At 45.0% G+C, this 18,317-nt stretch overlaps 1 protein-coding gene across 1 annotated transcript in view; it reads left to right on the top strand.

Annotated features, from left to right (window-relative positions):
- The window catches only part of CNKSR2 (connector enhancer of kinase suppressor of Ras 2), a 659,600-nt gene that overhangs the window by 559,215 nt on the left and 82,068 nt on the right, over window positions 1–18,317 (top strand). The window contains exons 18-19 of the mRNA XM_030202257.1: window positions 6,266–6,366; window positions 9,860–10,394. Of these exons, the coding sequence (XP_030058117.1) occupies window positions 6,266–6,366; window positions 9,860–10,394 (636 nt within the window). The remainder of the gene's footprint in view (window positions 1–6,265; window positions 6,367–9,859; window positions 10,395–18,317) is intronic.

Below are 18,317 nucleotides of genomic sequence, written 5' to 3'. Positions count from 1 at the left end.
AATAGCAGCAATGCAGCGGGCAGGAAAGAACATTCTCCCCCCCCCCCCCCCCCCCCCCCAGAGACCACTAGACCACCAGGGTCCTTCAAGTAGGACTGGAGCAGCGGGGGTATCGGCTGCAGTGGTAGGGGGCAGCAGCGTGGCGGTAGGGGGGTGTTAGGCAGTGGCCAGGCGGGGGGCCCAGACCACGCCCAGTCCGCCCCTGTTTTATGCCCTACTAATCTCCTCCTTCCCTGTCACTCAAACAGGGACCCTTTTCTCCCTGTGCATATTATAGTGGATTACACAAAAAACAGAGATAAAGGTTACAAAAGTCTGGAAAGGCAACTTTTCATTTTTGAATGTTTGATATATACTATAGGGTCAGTAGAAAGGGACTATGCAATTTTTTTTTTTTGTTACATTTGTACCCCGCGCTTTCCCACTCATGGCAGGCTCAATGCGGCAATGGAGGGTTAAGTGACTTGCCCAGAGTCACAAGGAGCTGCCTGTGCCTGAAGTGGGAATTGAACTCAGTTCCTCAGGACCAAAGTCCACCACCCTCCCTAACCACTAGGCCACTCCTCCACTGTTGCTACTATTTGAGATTCTACATGGAATGTTGCTATTCCACTAGCAACATTCCATGTAGAAGTCGGCCCTTGCAGATCACCAATGTGGCCGCGCAGGCTTCTACATGGAATGTTGCTACTATTGGAGATTCTGTTGCTACTATTGGAGATTCTACATGGAATGCTGCTATTCCACTAGCAACATTCCATGTAGAATCTCCAATAGTATCTATTTTATTTTTGTTACATTTGTACCCTGCGCTTTCCCACTCATGGCAGGCTCAATGCGGCTTACATGGGGCAACGGAGGGTTAAGTGACTTGCCCAGAGTCACAAGGAGCTGCCTGTGCCTGAAGTGGGAATCGAACTCAGTTCCCCAGGACCAAAGTCCACCACCCTAACCACTAGGCCACTCCTCCACTGTTGCTCCTATTGGAGATTCTACATGGACTGTTGCTATTCCACTAGCAACATTCCATGTAGAAGTCGGCCCTTGCAGATCACCAATGTGGCCGCGCAGGCTTCTGCTTCTGTGAGTCTGACGTCCTGCACGTACGTGCAGGACGTCAGACTCACAGAAACAGAAGCCTGCGCAGCCTTGTACATGGAATGTTGCTAGTGGAATAGCAACATTCCATGTAGAATCTCCAATAGTAGCAACATTCCATGTAGAATGTCCAATAGTATCTATTTTATTTTTGTTACATTTGTACCCTGCGCTTTCCCACTCATGGCAGGCTCAATGCGGCTTACATGGGGCAACGGAGGGTTAAGTGACTTGCCCAGAGTCACAAGGAGCTGCCTGTGCCTGAAGTGGGAATCGAACTCAGTTCCCCAGGACCAAAGTCCACCACCCTAACCACTAGGCCACTCCTCCACTCCAGCTTTAGGGCTCCTTTTACCAAGCCACGCTAAAAAGTGGCCGGCAGTGTTGTCAGTGCATGGGTTTTCCTTGTGCTGCAGCCACCTTTAACATCGGTAAAATGGCCGCCTTTCAATGTTTTTTTTTTTTGTAGTGGCCACTTGCTAATTTCCCACCTATTTAGGAGGCGGTAAGGGCTCCTGCGCTAATTGGGCAGCATGCTGTAATATACCCACGCTACCTGATTAGAGCAGGGCATGCTTACTCTCTGCCCCCCAGACACGCCTCCCGTGCCAAAAAGTAAACAGGTGACAAAAAAAGGAGATTTAGGAAAATCCATAAATCTCAAGTTCAGACATCTTAGCTGATTCTCAATTGCCACGGATTTATGATGGATCACAAGTTTATCTTTAACTAAAGTCTTGTTGACCCTCCAGTTATAGTCCCCCAGTGAATCACTACTCACTCTCTCCTTGGACTCTGACACCTGGGACCGGAGCAATTCAAATTTTTCGGTAAAGACATCAATACATGTAGACAAAAACTTCTCCATTTTACCAATGGCCGCCAATATCGCCTTCAATCTGTCAGTCGATACTCTGAGTGCCTCAAACTCAACAGGCTGTTGACCACTCACGTCTGGAAATCTTCCAGCCCCATAGAGTACTCCCCCTCCTGCAACGGCATAGCCAGACAGCCAATTTTAGGTGGGCCTGAGCCGAAATTGAGTGGGCACAATATTTTCTCAGCTCCTGCCCTACCCCCATCTTCATCCCTCCTCTGGCACCTCAAGCTCTGTCAGCTGAAGACTTCCACTGAAGGTGGCCAGATCTCCCTTTTACTAAGTTAGGCAGCAGCAATGTCCCTGAGCCACTGAAGTCGGCACCCCACACATGTGTAGTTGTCGGTGACTCAATGATGGTGCTGTCCTCTGTAGAACTTAGCAAAAGGAAAAGTCTGGTTGCCTTTGGATGAGGTCCTCAGCTGGAGATGCTTGGAAATCCCCACCAGCTATAGCAAGGGTCAGGGCTGGTGTTAAACATGCTGGGGCTCTCTTGATCCCCTCTCTTCCATGCCTCCCCTCCAATCTTCTAGCTGCCATTACTATCATACCAACAGACCTTCACCAAAAACAGAACAGGGGATCACAAAAATTGAACTGGGAACCCCAAGAAGTTAAACTTGGCATGAACTGCATTTCCTTTAGTACTGAACACAATGTAAAGACATTTACTATGTCATTTCCCAAAGCTAACATATTCCATTTAATATATTCGAAATAAAAATGCTTTTTTTCTACCTTTGTTGTCTGGACATTTTATTTTTCCATCATGTTGGTTCCAGTTTCTCTTTTCTGCTTCCCTGTCTGTCTTCTGCTAATTCTCCTTCAAGCGGCTGCTGTCCATATGTCTTTTCTCCTCTCTCCTGTCTTGTTCCATTCTCTCACTACACCTATCTTTGACTTAGAGGCTCATTTTCAAAGCACTTAGCCTCCCAAAGTTCCATAGAAACCTATGGAACTTAGCCTCCCAAAGTGCTTTGAAAATATGCCTCATATTGATCTTTCTTTTTTAGCTCTTTCCTCTCTTTTTCTTTCCTTCAAATTTCGCCTTCTTTCTCATCCTTCTCCTTTTTACTTTTCGGTTACCTATAAATTCCATCTCCTTCTTTCACCCACTAGCTCTCCCGTTCCCCATCTTAATCCTTCCTCCAGCCTTCCATTCCCTTTCATCTTTAATCAACTCCCTATAATATATTTCTACCCCTATAATCACTATCCTCCTCTCATTCATTTCCTTCTCACCCCCTCATTTGCCTCTCCCACATAGTTTCACCATTTCTAGCATTTTCCTCCTTCCACCCTTCTAGCCCAGCATCTGCTCCGTCTTTCTCCCCTCCATACCCTTGCAGCCTAACATCTCCCTGTCCCTTTCACTTACCCCAACATGGAATGGAGAGGTTACAAGCAATCCAAAGAAAAGCACAAAGGGCTCTCAAATCTTGAGAGCACTTTGTGCTTTTCTTTGGATTCATTTCACTTCCCCCAACATCTTCCTGTCTCTTCTCTCTTCCCTCCTGGCCCATCCCCATGATTCAGCATTTCTCCCTCTCTCTTTCTTCCCTCCAGTTGTCCAGCATTTTTCCCTCACTCCCATCTGTCCCTGGATCAAACATCTTTCTCTTTCTCACTTCCCCCATATCTCTCCCTTCCTCTCCTTCACCCCATGTCCAACCTCTCTTCCCTTTCTCCCACTGTCCACATTTCTCTCTCTCTCTCTGTTCCTTGTCCCCTCCCCTCTCTCCATGCAGCATCTCTCCCTTTCCTTTCCATGTACAACACTTCTCCCTCTCTCTCCCAATACATCTATCTCTCCCCTGCTCCCCATCACCTCAATGCCCAACATGTCTCCCTCTCTCAGCCCTCTCCCCCCATGCAGCATCTCTTCTTCTCATCATATCCCACCTCGCCTCCAATATTCCTCCCTCCCCCAACCCATTCAGCATCTCTCCCTCCAAAACCACCCCCAGAAATTCTCCCGCTCTCTAACCCCACACCCCATGTAGCATCTATCCCTCCCTCCATATCCAACAGTTAATCCTCTTCCCTCCCTCATGTGTAGCACCTCTTTCCTTTCCTTCCCTTCCCTCCCCTCCACCCACATTCGTTTCTCTGCCAGCATGACTCTCACCTTCCCCCATCTACCAAATGTTTGCGTCCAAGGGTTTCCGGCAGCGGTAACACTTCCTACACACTTCCTGAGGCTAACCCAGAAGCCGTCCTGTTCTGCCCAGGCAAAAAAAACAGGAAGTTGTGTTGAGTGACAGCGGTGCGCAGCAGAGGGGAGACTTCTGGGTTAGCTGCGGGCAGCGTCTGGGAATCGCTGCCAATGCCTGCAATAACCCTTCGACAGAAATGTTTGTGAAGGAAGATAGGGAGATGCAGGACCGCAGAAGTCTCCGGAGCCCAGCCTTCTCCCCCTGTGCCAATGCTTGCTGGGTGGGCCTGAGCACAAATTGGGTGGGCACATGCCCACCCAGGCCCACCCGTGACTATTCCCCTGCCCTCCTGGGGTGTCAAGAGAGTGAGCCTCAAAGGACAAGTACTCAGAAGCCGTACTGCTTGCTAGAGTTGCCCTGCTTCGCTTCGAAGTGAAGACGTCATCCGACACCACTTCAGCGACTCCAGGTGTGGCTCCACTTCCGGGTATCGTAGGCATGCTGCACACATCGGGGCTGAAGGAGTATTCACCCCCTTCAGTGAGCACAAGCTTTCTGCTGCAGCGTGCGTAATCTGAAACACATATTGGTCCAGAGTCTGCTGACCGGGGAGGGCTCCGGCAGCAGGAAAGGTATGTGCCTTGCCCTTCCGTTTCCCTATCATGGCCGGTACCTCAAACGGCAGCTTGAATCAGTCGGAGCTCACACCACTGCGACCTCTCCAGTTGCCATTTTCTATTTCTCATTCTTTAATGATGTAATTAGTCCGTACCTGAGGCTGAAATTTGGCAGGATTATACAATTGATATCCCTCACATACCCTACTTTTCATACTTTTTCACTCAGCAAATCACATGTGTATTTATTATTTTAAATTTATTTATTGCATTTGTATCCCACATTTTCCCACCTATTTGCAGGCTCAAATATTTTCTAGTCTGTTCATTTTCAAGCATAGTAGATGTGTATTAGCATATTTTCAAAGAGAAACCACCTGGATAATTTCTGTTCGAAAATTTACTAACAGAACCATGGGTACAAAAGTGCTTGCATATCTTGTTGGTAGACAGACAGTGAAAATTTCTCCAACCATGATTAAAAAAAGGAGATGGGGGAATACCAAGGGGAAGGTTTCAAAGGAGTGAGGCAGAGAATGAAAATACGAAGCATGGTCAGAAGAAAATAGGGGAGGAACCTGAAGGTAAGGAGTCAGAGAGAATATCAGAAGGGGAGGAATGAAGAATTGGAGGTTTAGAGAAGTGGCGGGAGGATATTGATGACTTTTGAACTCTGCATGATTTTTCAACAGCAGCTCGAGAAGAAACACATTCTGACCTTCACCATGTATTTTCTCTTTGCAGTAGTCCTGTATGCAAAAGTGAGATCGAAATAATGCATTAAGCAAAATGAAATGGAATTCACCAGCTGCCCAAAAGTTTTTATAGAGTGGCTTTTACCACCAAATGATCTAATTTGGGGTGAAGGAGCATTAATGTTCAGACTGTAACATTATCAAACCAAGGGGTCCTTTTACAAAGGCGCGCTGAAACATGGCTTGCGGTAGTGTAGGTGCGGGTTTTGGCCGCGCGCCGATCCATTTTTTAGCGTGCCTGTAAAAAAGGCCTCTCTTATTTTTTTGCCGAAAATGGACGTGTGGCAAAATCAAAATTGCCGCGCGTCCATTTCGGGTCTGAGACCTTACCGCCAGCCGTTGACCTAGCGGTAAAGAATCTGGGCGGTAATGACCAACGCATGTCAAATGCCACTCAGCGAGCGTCCATTACGTGCGCCAGAAAATAAAAAATATTTTTCAGACGTGCGTAGCGGACGCGCACCAAAATTGAAATTACCGCAAGGGCCACGCGGTAACCGGGCGGTAACTCCAATTTGGCACGCATTCGGCACGCTTAGGCGCCTACGCGGCTTAGTAAAATGGCCCCCAAATGTGACAACTTTGAAACACTTATTATTATTTGTTTTCTGACTGCAGTGTTCTGTCCTGTTCCTCCTCGTGCTTGGCTTTATATGTCATGTTAACTTCTGAGAAGGTGGAGTGCATTCCGAGATTAAGTACTGGGCACATGCTAAAAAGATTGGTGACCTCTGGCTTGTCTTTGGACATGTCTCTTTCTAGAATACTGGAGCGAAAGTGAACAGGAAGAAGCAGACACCCCCTCTGCACCTAAGCAAGACAGCCCACCACCTCCTTATGACACGTATCCACGGCCTCCCTCGGTAAGACCCTTGTTTGAAACCATACTGTCTTGGGATGGTAACTTATTGGCAGAGATCATGGTAAGGAAACAAAAAGAGAGAATATAAGCCTGATTTTGTATAGGCCGTCTATGTAGGGAAAAGGATCATCTGTTGCCTGCTTATTTTTATGCTCACTTTAATACAGTTGACGGTTAACAGAATTTTAGAAAGGGAAAAGAAAACTTTTTTGTCTTTCCATCACCTAAAGGTACAAAGACATTAAAACATTTTCACTGTCTCTTGACATTCCAAGCTGCTAGACTTGGAAAAGATATATCACCTATAACAATGAAGTCGGCCAGCTTCGTATGGTGAATTTCGTAGATATATTAAAACGTTTCTGTTTAGGAAACATGATCGAGCTTCTGCATAATCTTAGGGTATGTTGATGTTTTTAATTATGATTCGTTGTAATTCCTGGAGTTGACTGGTCAATTTCGGATGTTTTGCTGAAAACATCCAAAAATCAAGTGGCGAACGTATTGATTTTTGAATCAGAAAAATGTCTATATTTTTGTTTTAAAAATGGCCATTCGCTAGATGTGTTTGTGCTCAGTGCATCTATCTTTGTGGACCATTTTCGGAAAAAAAAAAAAAAGTCCAAGGGAAAAATGCACACAAACAAGCCATTGAGATGTAGGAGGAGCCAGCATTCATAGCAGACTGGCCACACAGACATCCCAGCAGAGCAGTGGGGCACTGCACCCTAGGGGGCACTGCAATGAACTTCACATAAAAGGTCTCAGGTACACATCTCACCATTACCCTCTTATATTGTATGGGGAGCCCTTCAAAACCCACCAAAAACCTATTGTACCGAACTATACACCGCTACAATAGCCCTTATCTAAGTACATAAGTATTGCCATACTGGGAAAGACCAAAGGTCCATCGAGCCCAGCATCCTGTTTCCTACAGTGGTCAATCCAGGTCACAAGTACCTGGCAGAAACCCAAACAATAGTAACATTCCATGTAGAACCCCAAAGAGTAGCAAGATTCTAGAATTCTAAAGAATAACAAGATTCCATGCAGAATTTCAAAGTGTATAGCAACATTCCATTTAGAACCCTAAAGAGTAGCAAGATTCCATTCAGAATCCCAAGTACATAAGTGTTGCTATACTGGGAAAGACCAAAGGTCCATCGAGCCCAGCATCCTGTTTCCAACAGTTGCCAATCCAGGTCACAGATACCCGGCAAGATCCCAAAAATGTACAAAACATTTTATACTGCTTATCCCAGAAATAGTGGATTTTCCCCAAGTCCATTTAATAACGGTCTATGGACTTTTCCTTTAGCAAGCCGGCCAAACCTTTTTTAAACTCCGCTAAGCTATCTGCCATTACCACATTCTCTGGCAACGAATTCCAGAGTTTAATTACACGTTGAATGAAGAAAAAGTTTCTCCGGTTCGTTTTAAATTTACTACATTGTAGCTTCATCGCATGCCCCCTACTCCTAGTATTTTTGGAAAGCGTGAACAGACGCTTCACATCTACCCGTTCAACTCCACTCATTATTTTATAGACCTCTATCATATCTCCCCTCAGCCGCCTTTTCTCCAAGCTGAAGAGCCCTAGCCGCTTTAGCCTTTCCTCATAGGGAAGTCATCCGATCCCCTTTATCATTTTCGTCGCCATCTCTGCAGGTGTCACCTATATGTGGGTACAGTAGGTTTTTGATGGGTTTTGGAGGGCTCACACTTTCCACCACAAGTGTAACAGTTAGAGTGGGATATGGGCCTGGGTTCCCTTCTCTACAGTGCACTTCATCAACCACTAGGCTACTCTAGGTACCGGCTTGCTGCTCTAATAGGACTGGTCATAACATCTGAAGCTGTCATAGAGGCTGATATATACTTTTTCTTTCACATTTTTTGAAGTGGGAAGGGGTTAGTGACCACTGGGGGAATAAGGGGAGTCATGGTCATAATCCCTCCAGTGGTCATTTGGTCATGTAGGGCACCTTTTTGTGACTTAGTCGTGATTCAGACGGGTCTAGACCAAAACGTCTAACTTTTAGCCCTGGACGTTTTTTGCTTTGTTCCATTATGGCAGAAAAACGTCCAAGTTCTGGGAATGCCCAAATCTTGCACCCAATACCCCCGACATGCTCCCTTGAGATTTGGACGTACTGCATGCAAACTGTATAAAAACATGTCTTCAAAATGGGTTTCAAAAATAGTGATTTTGATGTTTTGGCAAAAAAAAAAAAAAAAAAAGATCGTCTGCCTTTTTTTGCCACTCTTTGGACGTTTTTCTGTTTCGAAAATGAGCCCCAGTATGTTTTTATTGAGCAACTTCAGAATGTTAACAGGCCTGAGGAAGACGAGAAATATTTCCTGTTCCCTTGAGTAGGGCCAGTGTTAGAGGTTTGGAGGGGAGGGGCAACCAGGGCAACCACCCTCAGCCTCCATACTACAAGACTCAGCTCTGCCCCAAACTAGGAGGACATAGCCTGCCAGTGGATTTGAATGCAGGGGGCCCGGTCATGGTGGCGGACGGAGTGGGGCTGTCGACGGGGCTGGGGGTCGGCGGTTGGAGACTGGGGACTGCGGTGCAGCCGGCCTGAGAGCAGGAGAGGGAGGCGGCAGTGGTAGGGATTGGGGGGGGGGGGCGGCCTTGCCCCAGACCCGGCTCAGTCTCTCGGCGGCCCTGTGCGGCAGTGTGCCGTTGAAGCACAGCCACCACTCTAAAGCCTAAATAAATCAAAAAACACCCACTAAAATAGCTGATATAGCAGAAAATACATAGAGAAAATGATTTAGAGAACCAGCATAAAGAGCAGTAGGTAATGTGTGATAAAGAAAAGGCTTATTGAGGTTCTAATCGTAGGTCCAATCATCAATGATTTCTCAAATAAAAATGTTCATGTGCAAGTTCAACATCTTCCACAAATGCAAGTAAATATATTTATCTGAAGAATATTCAACACAAAATCAGTGTCACATACTATCCATTTCCAACATGATCGCATTTCAAGCATTCAAGCTCTGCCTCAGGGAAGTTCTGAAGCAGGAACAGTACTGGGACTTCGGTAATTTCAGAATTTGGGCTGTCAGGGGTCCTTTTACTAAGGTGCGCTGAAAAACGGCTTTCGGTAGTGTAGGCCGCGGGTTTGGGCTCGCGCCGATCCATTTTTCAGCGCACCTGTAAAAAAAAGGCCTTTTAAAATATTTTTGCCGAAAACGGACGTGCGGCAAAATCAAAATTGCCGCGCCTCCATTTTGGGTCTGAGACCTTACCGCCGGCCATTGACGTAGCGGTAAAGAGTCGCGCGGTAACCGGGCTGGTAATGACCTGGTGTGCATCCGATCCACGCGTCCAAAAATAAAAATCATTTTTCAGACGCGCATATCGGACGCACGCCAAAAATGAAATTACCACAAGGGCCACTCAGATGGACAGTATGACTGTTCTTATGTTCTTACGCATCCGCTCAAGTGCTAACCATGCTTCTTTTTGGTTACAGATGAGTTGCACAAGTCCTTTCGTTGAACCAAAGCACAGTAGACTGTCATCCACAGAGACATCGCAGTCGCAGTCCTCTCACGAGGAGCACCGCCAGGAAGCAGCAGGGAGCACCACCGGATCACCGGCACGCAAAACTGCCAGTCAGCGACGCTCCTGGCAGGATTTAATCGAAACACCGCTGACCAGTTCGGGTCTGCATTACCTCCAGACTTCACCGCTCGAGGACTCTGTGTTCTCTGATTCCGCGGTCATTTCGCCCGATCACCGGCGGCAGTCAACCCTTCCAACGCAAAAGTGCCACCTGCAGGATCACTATGGGCCATATCCGCTGGTGGAGGGTGAACGAGTCAAAGCACTGAACAGCGGGGGTGGGGGTAAACCGCGCAGCTTCACCTTACCCCGGGATGGGGGCTTCAATCACTGCAGTCGGAACTCTTCGGTTAGCGCCTATGAAAGGCAGCAAATGGTTCAGAAAAAGGAAGTAACGGAAGAGGAAGAGGAGGAAGAGGCGGCAGAGACAGAAGACCATTCGAGTACGTATTGCATTTTTTATGGCTAACAGTGTTCTGTGTTATTCAGCATATTTTAGGGACCATCTTCAAAGGGAAACGGCTCAGGTAGGTTCCCTTTGCAAATTAGCCTGTTTGGTCACTCTTTTCACTTATGTACAGCTAACTACATTCCCTCCCATTTTTAAAAAAAATACACTTCTCTAGGATAGTTATTATTATTTATTGCATTTGTATCCCACATTTTCCCACCTTTTTGCGGGCTCAGTGTGGCTTACAATAAGTTGTGAGTAATAGAAATACAATTTGTTACAACTCGGTTATAGATTACATTGTGAGGAGTTATGTGAGACAAAGTCAAAGTAACATTAAGGAATATAACAATGGAAAGAGCAGTGAAACATTGGAAGGAAACAGTGGGAACTAAAAGGGGCAGTACATAACAACAAGAAAGCATATGGTATACATTTTCTGTGAGTAAAGGTATGAGTGTGGTGAGATTACGGGGGATGAGAATTCAGAGTGGCTGTGTTGATGCATTACTGAACAGTGAGTGTGGGCTTTATGTGTTTTGGTTCTTTCTCAAAAAGATGGGTCTTCAATAGTTTGCGGAAGGTGGCTTGCTCGTAGATCGTTTTCAGGTTGCGCGGCAGTGAATTCCAGAACTGCGTGCTCATGTAGGAAAAGGTTGACGCGTGCAGCGCCTTGTATTTCAAGCCCTTGCAATTAGGGAAGTGGAGGTTGAGGAAAGTTCGGGATGATCTTTTAGCATTTCTGGGTGGTAAGTCTATTAAGTCAGACATGTAGGCTGGGGCTTCACCGTGGATGATTTTGTGGATTAATGTACATGCTTTAAATGTAATGCGTTCCTTGAGTGGGAGCCAGTGTAGCTTCTCTCGTAAGGGTTTTGCACTTTCATATTTTGGTTTTCCGAAGATGAGTCTGGCTGCTGTATTCTGGGCTGTTTGGAGTTCCTCAGTATTTGCTCTTTGCAACCTGCGTATAGTGAGTTGCAGTAATCCAGATGGCTGAGTACGAGGGATTGCACTAGGCTGCGAAAGACGGATCTTGGGAAGTTAATAAAATTTTTTTCTCTCTCTGTTGTTTCTTTATGGAATAATTTTCCATTACGTATTCAGGTAGCGAGGACTTATTTAAAATTTTGAAAAATGCTAAAACTCACTTAGGGTCCCTTTTGCCAAGCTGCAGTAAAAGTGACCTTGAGGTAGCGTCGGTATGTGGCTTTGTCACACACCGAGACCCCCATTTACTGCAGCGGGTAAAAGGCTTTTTTTTTTTTAAGGGAAATGTCCCTGCTGTAAGTGAACCACTTAACCCGCAGCCATTTCCTAGTGGAACCTTTATTGCTACCCATTTAGGAGGTGGTAGACGCTTCCGCACTAGCCTGGCGGTAACTGGGCAGCATACAGCGCTGCCCGATTACCACCAGGTAGGACCCTGGCACTAGAAAATAAAAATGCATTTACTAGCGCCGGAGTTGGCGCGTCGCATTGGCCGGGACTACCGCCAGGCTCCTGCAGTAGGCCCGATTTGACGCGTGCTAATGCAGCGGTAGCCTTACCGCCTTTTAGTAAAAGGGCCCATTATTTGGGCGATCCAAAATGTAAAATATTAGCTGGAAATGTTAGGTTATTTTATCAGCTTTTATCATTATATTTTTAATTACTTTGTATTGTTTTTGGTTTGTTTGGTTTTGTTTTTTTTGTAATATTTTTCTTATTTCTGTACTGTAGCAAAGAGAGGGAACAAAGTAAAAACAAAAGTCCAAGAAACAAAAACAAAAAGTACCAGAGGCCCTCAAAAAAAGGTCAAAAAAATTTGTAATCATGTGCTTAGATAAAACAATCCTTAAATGGACCCAACACGGTCTGTGTTTCGGCGCACAGCGCCTGCGTCAGGGGTCTACATCAAACATAAACACAAACAATTTAATAATATACATGTATGCATAGATACACATCTAACTGTAAATACACATATATCGATCTATTAAAAACAGTAAGAACCATAAATGTTAAAAAACAACTTTTAAAACGTAAGCATAACATCTATATGACATATAAAGCCAAAGATAAACTGTAATTAAGATATTGATCAATATTTTAATTACAGTTTATCTTTGATAATATGTTTTAAGGAAATATAATTTCACCCAAATATCTTTGGCTTTATAACAGGGGCGTATCTGAGGTTCGGCGGTAGGGGGGGCAGGGGCTAGAGTGAGGGGGCACATTATAGCCCCCCCTACCGCCGTCAGCCCCCCCTACCGCCGTCACCCCCCCCCCCACCGCCGTCAACCCCCCCCTACCGCCGTTAACCCTTCCTCCCCCGCCTACCGCCGTCACCTACCCCGAGGTCCGCTTCCTCCGGCTTTTTAAAATATTGCTTCAGCTGGCGGGGGATCCCAACCCCCCATCTTTAGATCCAGTTGGATGGAGTCTGTCTGATGTCGCAGCACGTTGACATTACAACGTGCTGCGACGTCAGACTCCATCCAACTGGATCTAAAGATGCATGCAGCTTTCACAGCGCGCTGCACGACGAGGATGAAAAAGTTAAAGATCGCGGCTGGGCTGGTGGGGGGTTGGGGTCCCCCGCCAGCTGAAGCAATATTTTAAAAAGCCGGAGGAAGCGGACCTCGGGGTAGGTGACGGCGATAGGCGAGGGAGGGAGGGTTAACGACGGTAGGGGGGTCCGGGGCAAAATCTGCGGGGGCCCAGGCCCCTGTGGCCCCACGCAGATACGCCCCTGCTTTATAAGTCATATAGATGTTAAGCTTACGTTTTAAAGTTTGTTTTTTAACATTTATGGATCTTACTGTTTTTAATAGATCGATATGTGTATTTATAGTTAGATTATTATTATTATTATTATTTATTGCATTTGTACCCCACATTTTCCCACCTTTTTGCAGGCTCAGTGTGGCTTACAGAGTGTTATTATAATGTAGTCATTACATGATCTTAAATACAGTCGATAGTAGGCTGAAGGTAGATGAGGATTTAGATGGGAAGGTGTTAGGTAAGGTCGTGTGAGAGGTGTTTTTTGATGAACCTGAGTGGTTTAAGGAATGATTTGTTTCATTGAGGATTACTTTTGTAGGCTTTGTTGAAGAGATGTGTCTTCAACGATTTGCGAAAGTTGGTTAGATTGTCCATGGTTTTCAGGGTCATGGGTAATGCGTTCCATAACTGTGTGCTTTTGTAAGCAAAGGTAGTAGCATATGACTGTTTGTATTTAATTCCTTTACAGCTGGGGAAGTTCAGATGTATGTATAGATGTGTATCTATACATACATGTCTTATTTCTGTACACCACATTGAACCCTATTTTAGGGAAAATAGCGGTTTCAAAGCATCATATTAATATTGGCATCGACCATCAACCTACCTGAGGTTTTGAAAGTTGCCTCACTTACAAAGGGTGGGAGGGTCTACGCGCATACAGCACATCAAATCAGCACTACTGCCCGGTTGCACGTGAGCCGGGCGGTAATTCTGAATTTGACACATGCCAAATCCCGCTGTGGGAAATAATTTTCTACCATAGGCCACTTATTGACAGTAAACAGCAGTTGGTGCTCTTTGCATGCTTACCGCGCGGGTAGCGAGTGAGACCTTACCACTAGGTCAATGGGTGGGCGCGCGCTGGTTTCCATTTTAACGCACGCCCATTTTCGGACCCCTTAAAAAAATTCCCTTCTTCCTAGACGGGGTAAAAAAGCGGTCCAGCGTGCGCCCAAAAGACGCACTCTCACTACTGCAATGAGTAAAAGGACCCCTACACATTGTTTCTTCTTTAACTCAACCCAAAGTAAAAGCTGCAGTTTTCAAATGTTCTCTCAGTAAACAGCATAGAAACAAAAGGTAACAGACCTCACCCTCCCCCCCCCCCCAAAAAAAAAAAATATTCCTTTTTTATTTGACTATTTTAGAGGCCTTTATACTAAGATACGGTAAAATCTACCCAGATTTAATGCAGCATTTTTGCAGGACTTTTTCCTTTTTATTTTTTGCAGGTTGGGCGCTAATATTCCCATTCGCACGCGGTACCTACAAAAATTTATGCAGGAACATTTACTGCCTCCCATTTAGAAGGCGCTCTGTGTTCATGCATTAACCCTGCGTTATCCAATTAGCACGCACTAATCCTAACGCACTCTCTGGATAACATGGGAATGCCCACACTCTGCTGATGACACGCCCCCCTCCTAAAAATATTGTAAAAACAAATATTTTTAGTGTATAGCACAGAAACAGTACTAGTCACCCTTATGACCAAATTTAAACAAATAATAGCAACCGGGAACAATAAACTCCTCCTACAATTTTACATGTCAAGCGCCTTCGACATGGTCGACCACGAAATCCTACTACACATACTTGAATACTTCGGCATTGGAGGAAATGTCCTGAACTGGTTCAAGGGGTTCCTAACCCTGCGCTCATATCAAGTCACATCACACTCAACCACGTCCAAGGCATGGACACCTGAATGTGGAGTTCCACAAGGATCACCTCTCTCACCAACTATTTTCACTCTAATGATGATCCCTTTAGCAAAACTCCTATCAAACCATAACCTCAATCCATATATATACGCCGATGATGTGACAATATACATCCCTTTCAAACAAGACATCAAAGAAATCTTCAACAAAATCAATCAAAGTCTACACATCATGAACACATGGGCAGACACATTCCGTCTGAAATTAAATGCAGAAAAAACTCAATGCCTGGTACTCACCTCCCAATACAACGCCAACGAATTCAACGCGATAAATACACCAAACCTAAACCTTCCAATCTCAGAAACGCTAAAAATCCTTGGAGTCACTATCGACCGCCACATAACACTTGAAACCCACGCAAACAACACAACTAAGAAGATGTTCTACTGCATGTGGAAACTGAAAAGGATAAGACCACTCTTCCCAAGATTCGTCTTTCGTAACCTAGTGCAATCCCTCGTCCTCAGCCATCTGGATTACTGCAACTCATTATACACAGGCTGCAAAGAGCAAACACTGAGGAAACTTCAAACAGCTCAGAACACAGCAGCCAGACTCATCTTCGGTAAACCAAAATATGAAAGGGCAACACCACTACGAGAGAAACTACACTGGCTTCCGCTGAAGGAACGCATCACCTTTAAGGTATGCACACTAGTCCACAAGATCATTCACGGCGAAGCCCCAGCCTACATGTCCGAGTTGATTGACCTACCACCCAGAAATGCTAGGAGATCTTCCCGAACATACCTCAACCTCCATTTCCCTACTTTCAAGGGCGTGAAATACAAGACGCTACACGCGTCAACCTTTTCTCACACGAGCACGCAACGTTGGAACTCACTGCCATGCAACTTAAGAGCGATCCACGAACAAGCATCCTTCCGCAGATTACTGAAGACCCATCTATTTGAGACAATTTACGGAAAAAACCAAAACACATAGAGCCCACACTCACTTACATAAATGCATCACACATCCACTTATGATCTCTCATCCCCCCTAATTCCACATTACTCATACATATACTTACAGGAATATGTACACCATGTGCCTCTGTGTCTTAACACTGCCCTTAAGCTTCCCATTGTCTCCTCCCAAACTCTCCCTGTTGATGTCCCATTGTGATATTCCTAATGATAATTCGATTATCTCGCATAACTTGTACAATGTAACCCATAACCAATGTGTAACAACTGTATTCTCATTATTCATATCTTATTGTAAGCCACACTGAGCCCGCAAAGAGGTGGGAAAATGTGGGATACAAATACAAACAATAAATAAAAATAAATAAAATTGTATGCAAATAGGCAAATACTGCAGCTTGGAGAAAAGGCGGCTGAGGGGAGATATGATAGAGGTCTATAAAATAATGAGTGGAGTTGAACGGGTAGATGTGAAGCGTCTGTTTATGCTTTCCAAAAATACTAGGACTAGGGGGCATGCGATGAAACTACAAAGTAGTAAATTTAAAACGAATCGGAGAACATTTTTTTTCATTCAACTTATAACTAAACTCTGGAATTCATTGCCAGAGAATGTGGTAAAAGCGGTTACCTTAGCAGAGTTTTAAAAAGGTTTGGACGGCTTCCTGAAGGAAAAGTCCATAGACCATTATTAAATTGGACTTGGGGAAACATTTTCTGGGATAAACAGCATAAAATGTTTTGTACTTTTTGGGGGATCTTGCCAGGTATTTGTGACCTGGATTGGTCACTGTTGGAAACAGGATGCTGGGCTCAATGGACCTTTGGTCTTTCCCAGTATGGAAATACTTATGTACTTATGCAATTAATGCATTCTGCGGAAGTGTGTTGGTGTGCGCTAACCGTGCATTAAGGACTTAACGTCCTTTAGTAAAAGGGCCCTTTAATGGTTTATGATCTATTGGATTCTTATACCGCCTAACAAGAGGACACACAAGGTTAATGAATGTTTATCTTAATTTTATAAGTAGATGGAATGTTCTTTTTATTATGGGAACTTTGCTACGTTTTCAGAGTGAAAATATGCGCATAATTCTACTTGAAAAGGGCCCGAGAGGATATGATGTGCATATATTTACATCTGATAAAGGATGCATGTAATTTGTCTGAGGTGAAATTTGATTTTGATGTTATTACTGTAATTATATTCCACTTTCCGCAAGATAGCACCAAAGCAGTTACAAATAAAAATTCTCAACACTTTTAATACATACATAGTATATCAAAATTAAAATAAAAACAGAGAGGTCGATATGTAAAATGATTTAAACAGCCACAAATGACCCCTGGCTGTTTAAATCACTTGTCCGGAGCTAACCGGGCAAATTCAGAGGCACTAACTGGATTGTGTCACTGAAAATGCCCTGTTAATCCCAATTGTATAAAAGTCGCTAAAAAGTGTGTGCGCAATGCAATTGAACAACGAGCCAATTAGCACCAGTAATTGACTTTTTAACAAGCCATGATTGGCACTAATTGAAATCCATTAATATTCACATGTGTAAATTGAGGCGTGCAACCTGCACCTAAATTATGCACGCATCCTGGAAAAGGGGGCGTGGAAATGGGAGAGTCATGGGCATTTCAGGGCGGAGCACTGGCATGGATTTGACTAATCAAATCTAGTGACCCCTACTCATAATCTGGGGTCTAACAGAATGTTTCTTTGTGTAGAGGAAAAGCCTCAAACCCAGGCAAATACTCCTTGTGTTGAGTCCAACTTCAGGGAGCCCTGCCTGATCATCATAGGCTCAAAAACCTTTTTATTAGTGTAACCCTCACGGTACCATTCATATACTTCAGTGAAAGAATCCGGGGGTTGTTTATCTTTCTGCTGCTATACCGCTAAGCAGGTTAATGCACAATCACAGTCTTCGCCCAGGTTTCGCCACCTCTACACAAAGAAACATTCTGTTAGACACCAGATTATGAGTAGGGGTCACTAGATTTGATCAGTTTATAACAAATTGACCTTCTACAGGCTCTGGACTGTTCGTAGTAGTCATCTATATAAATAAAATCCCCCTCAGACATTCTGAATCCCCCTCAGACGTTCTGAAGCTCACCTCTCTCCAACTGTGGCTCCTGACCTAGGCTATTCGGACTCCCGCACTCAGCCACGCCCATCTGCGCCCTAGGCCACGCCCCATCTGGACATAAAAAGCACTCTCAACGTTCCATTGACCACTGACGTCAATGAAGCCAGTTCGTTTGTTCGAAGCTCTGTAGCAGCAGATGTGGGCCCCGCCCTCGCGTCAAACGTAATGACGTTGAGGGCGGAGCACATTCAAGGAGCCAATCAGTAGCCGAAAGCAGGAGAGAGGCCAGGTTCACACTCTCGCACAGGACGAAGAGGGAGGGCGGCAACACGGCGAGCAAATGGCTGCGGCGAGTGTCCAATGTGCAGGAGGCGGGTGAGGGCTC

This window comes from Microcaecilia unicolor, chromosome 4 (genome assembly GCF_901765095.1).
Source record: "Microcaecilia unicolor chromosome 4, aMicUni1.1, whole genome shotgun sequence".
NCBI lineage: Eukaryota > Metazoa > Chordata > Amphibia > Gymnophiona > Siphonopidae > Microcaecilia > Microcaecilia unicolor.
Note: the sequence above shows the minus strand (reverse complement) of the source record. Positions and strands in the feature narration are given on the sequence as shown.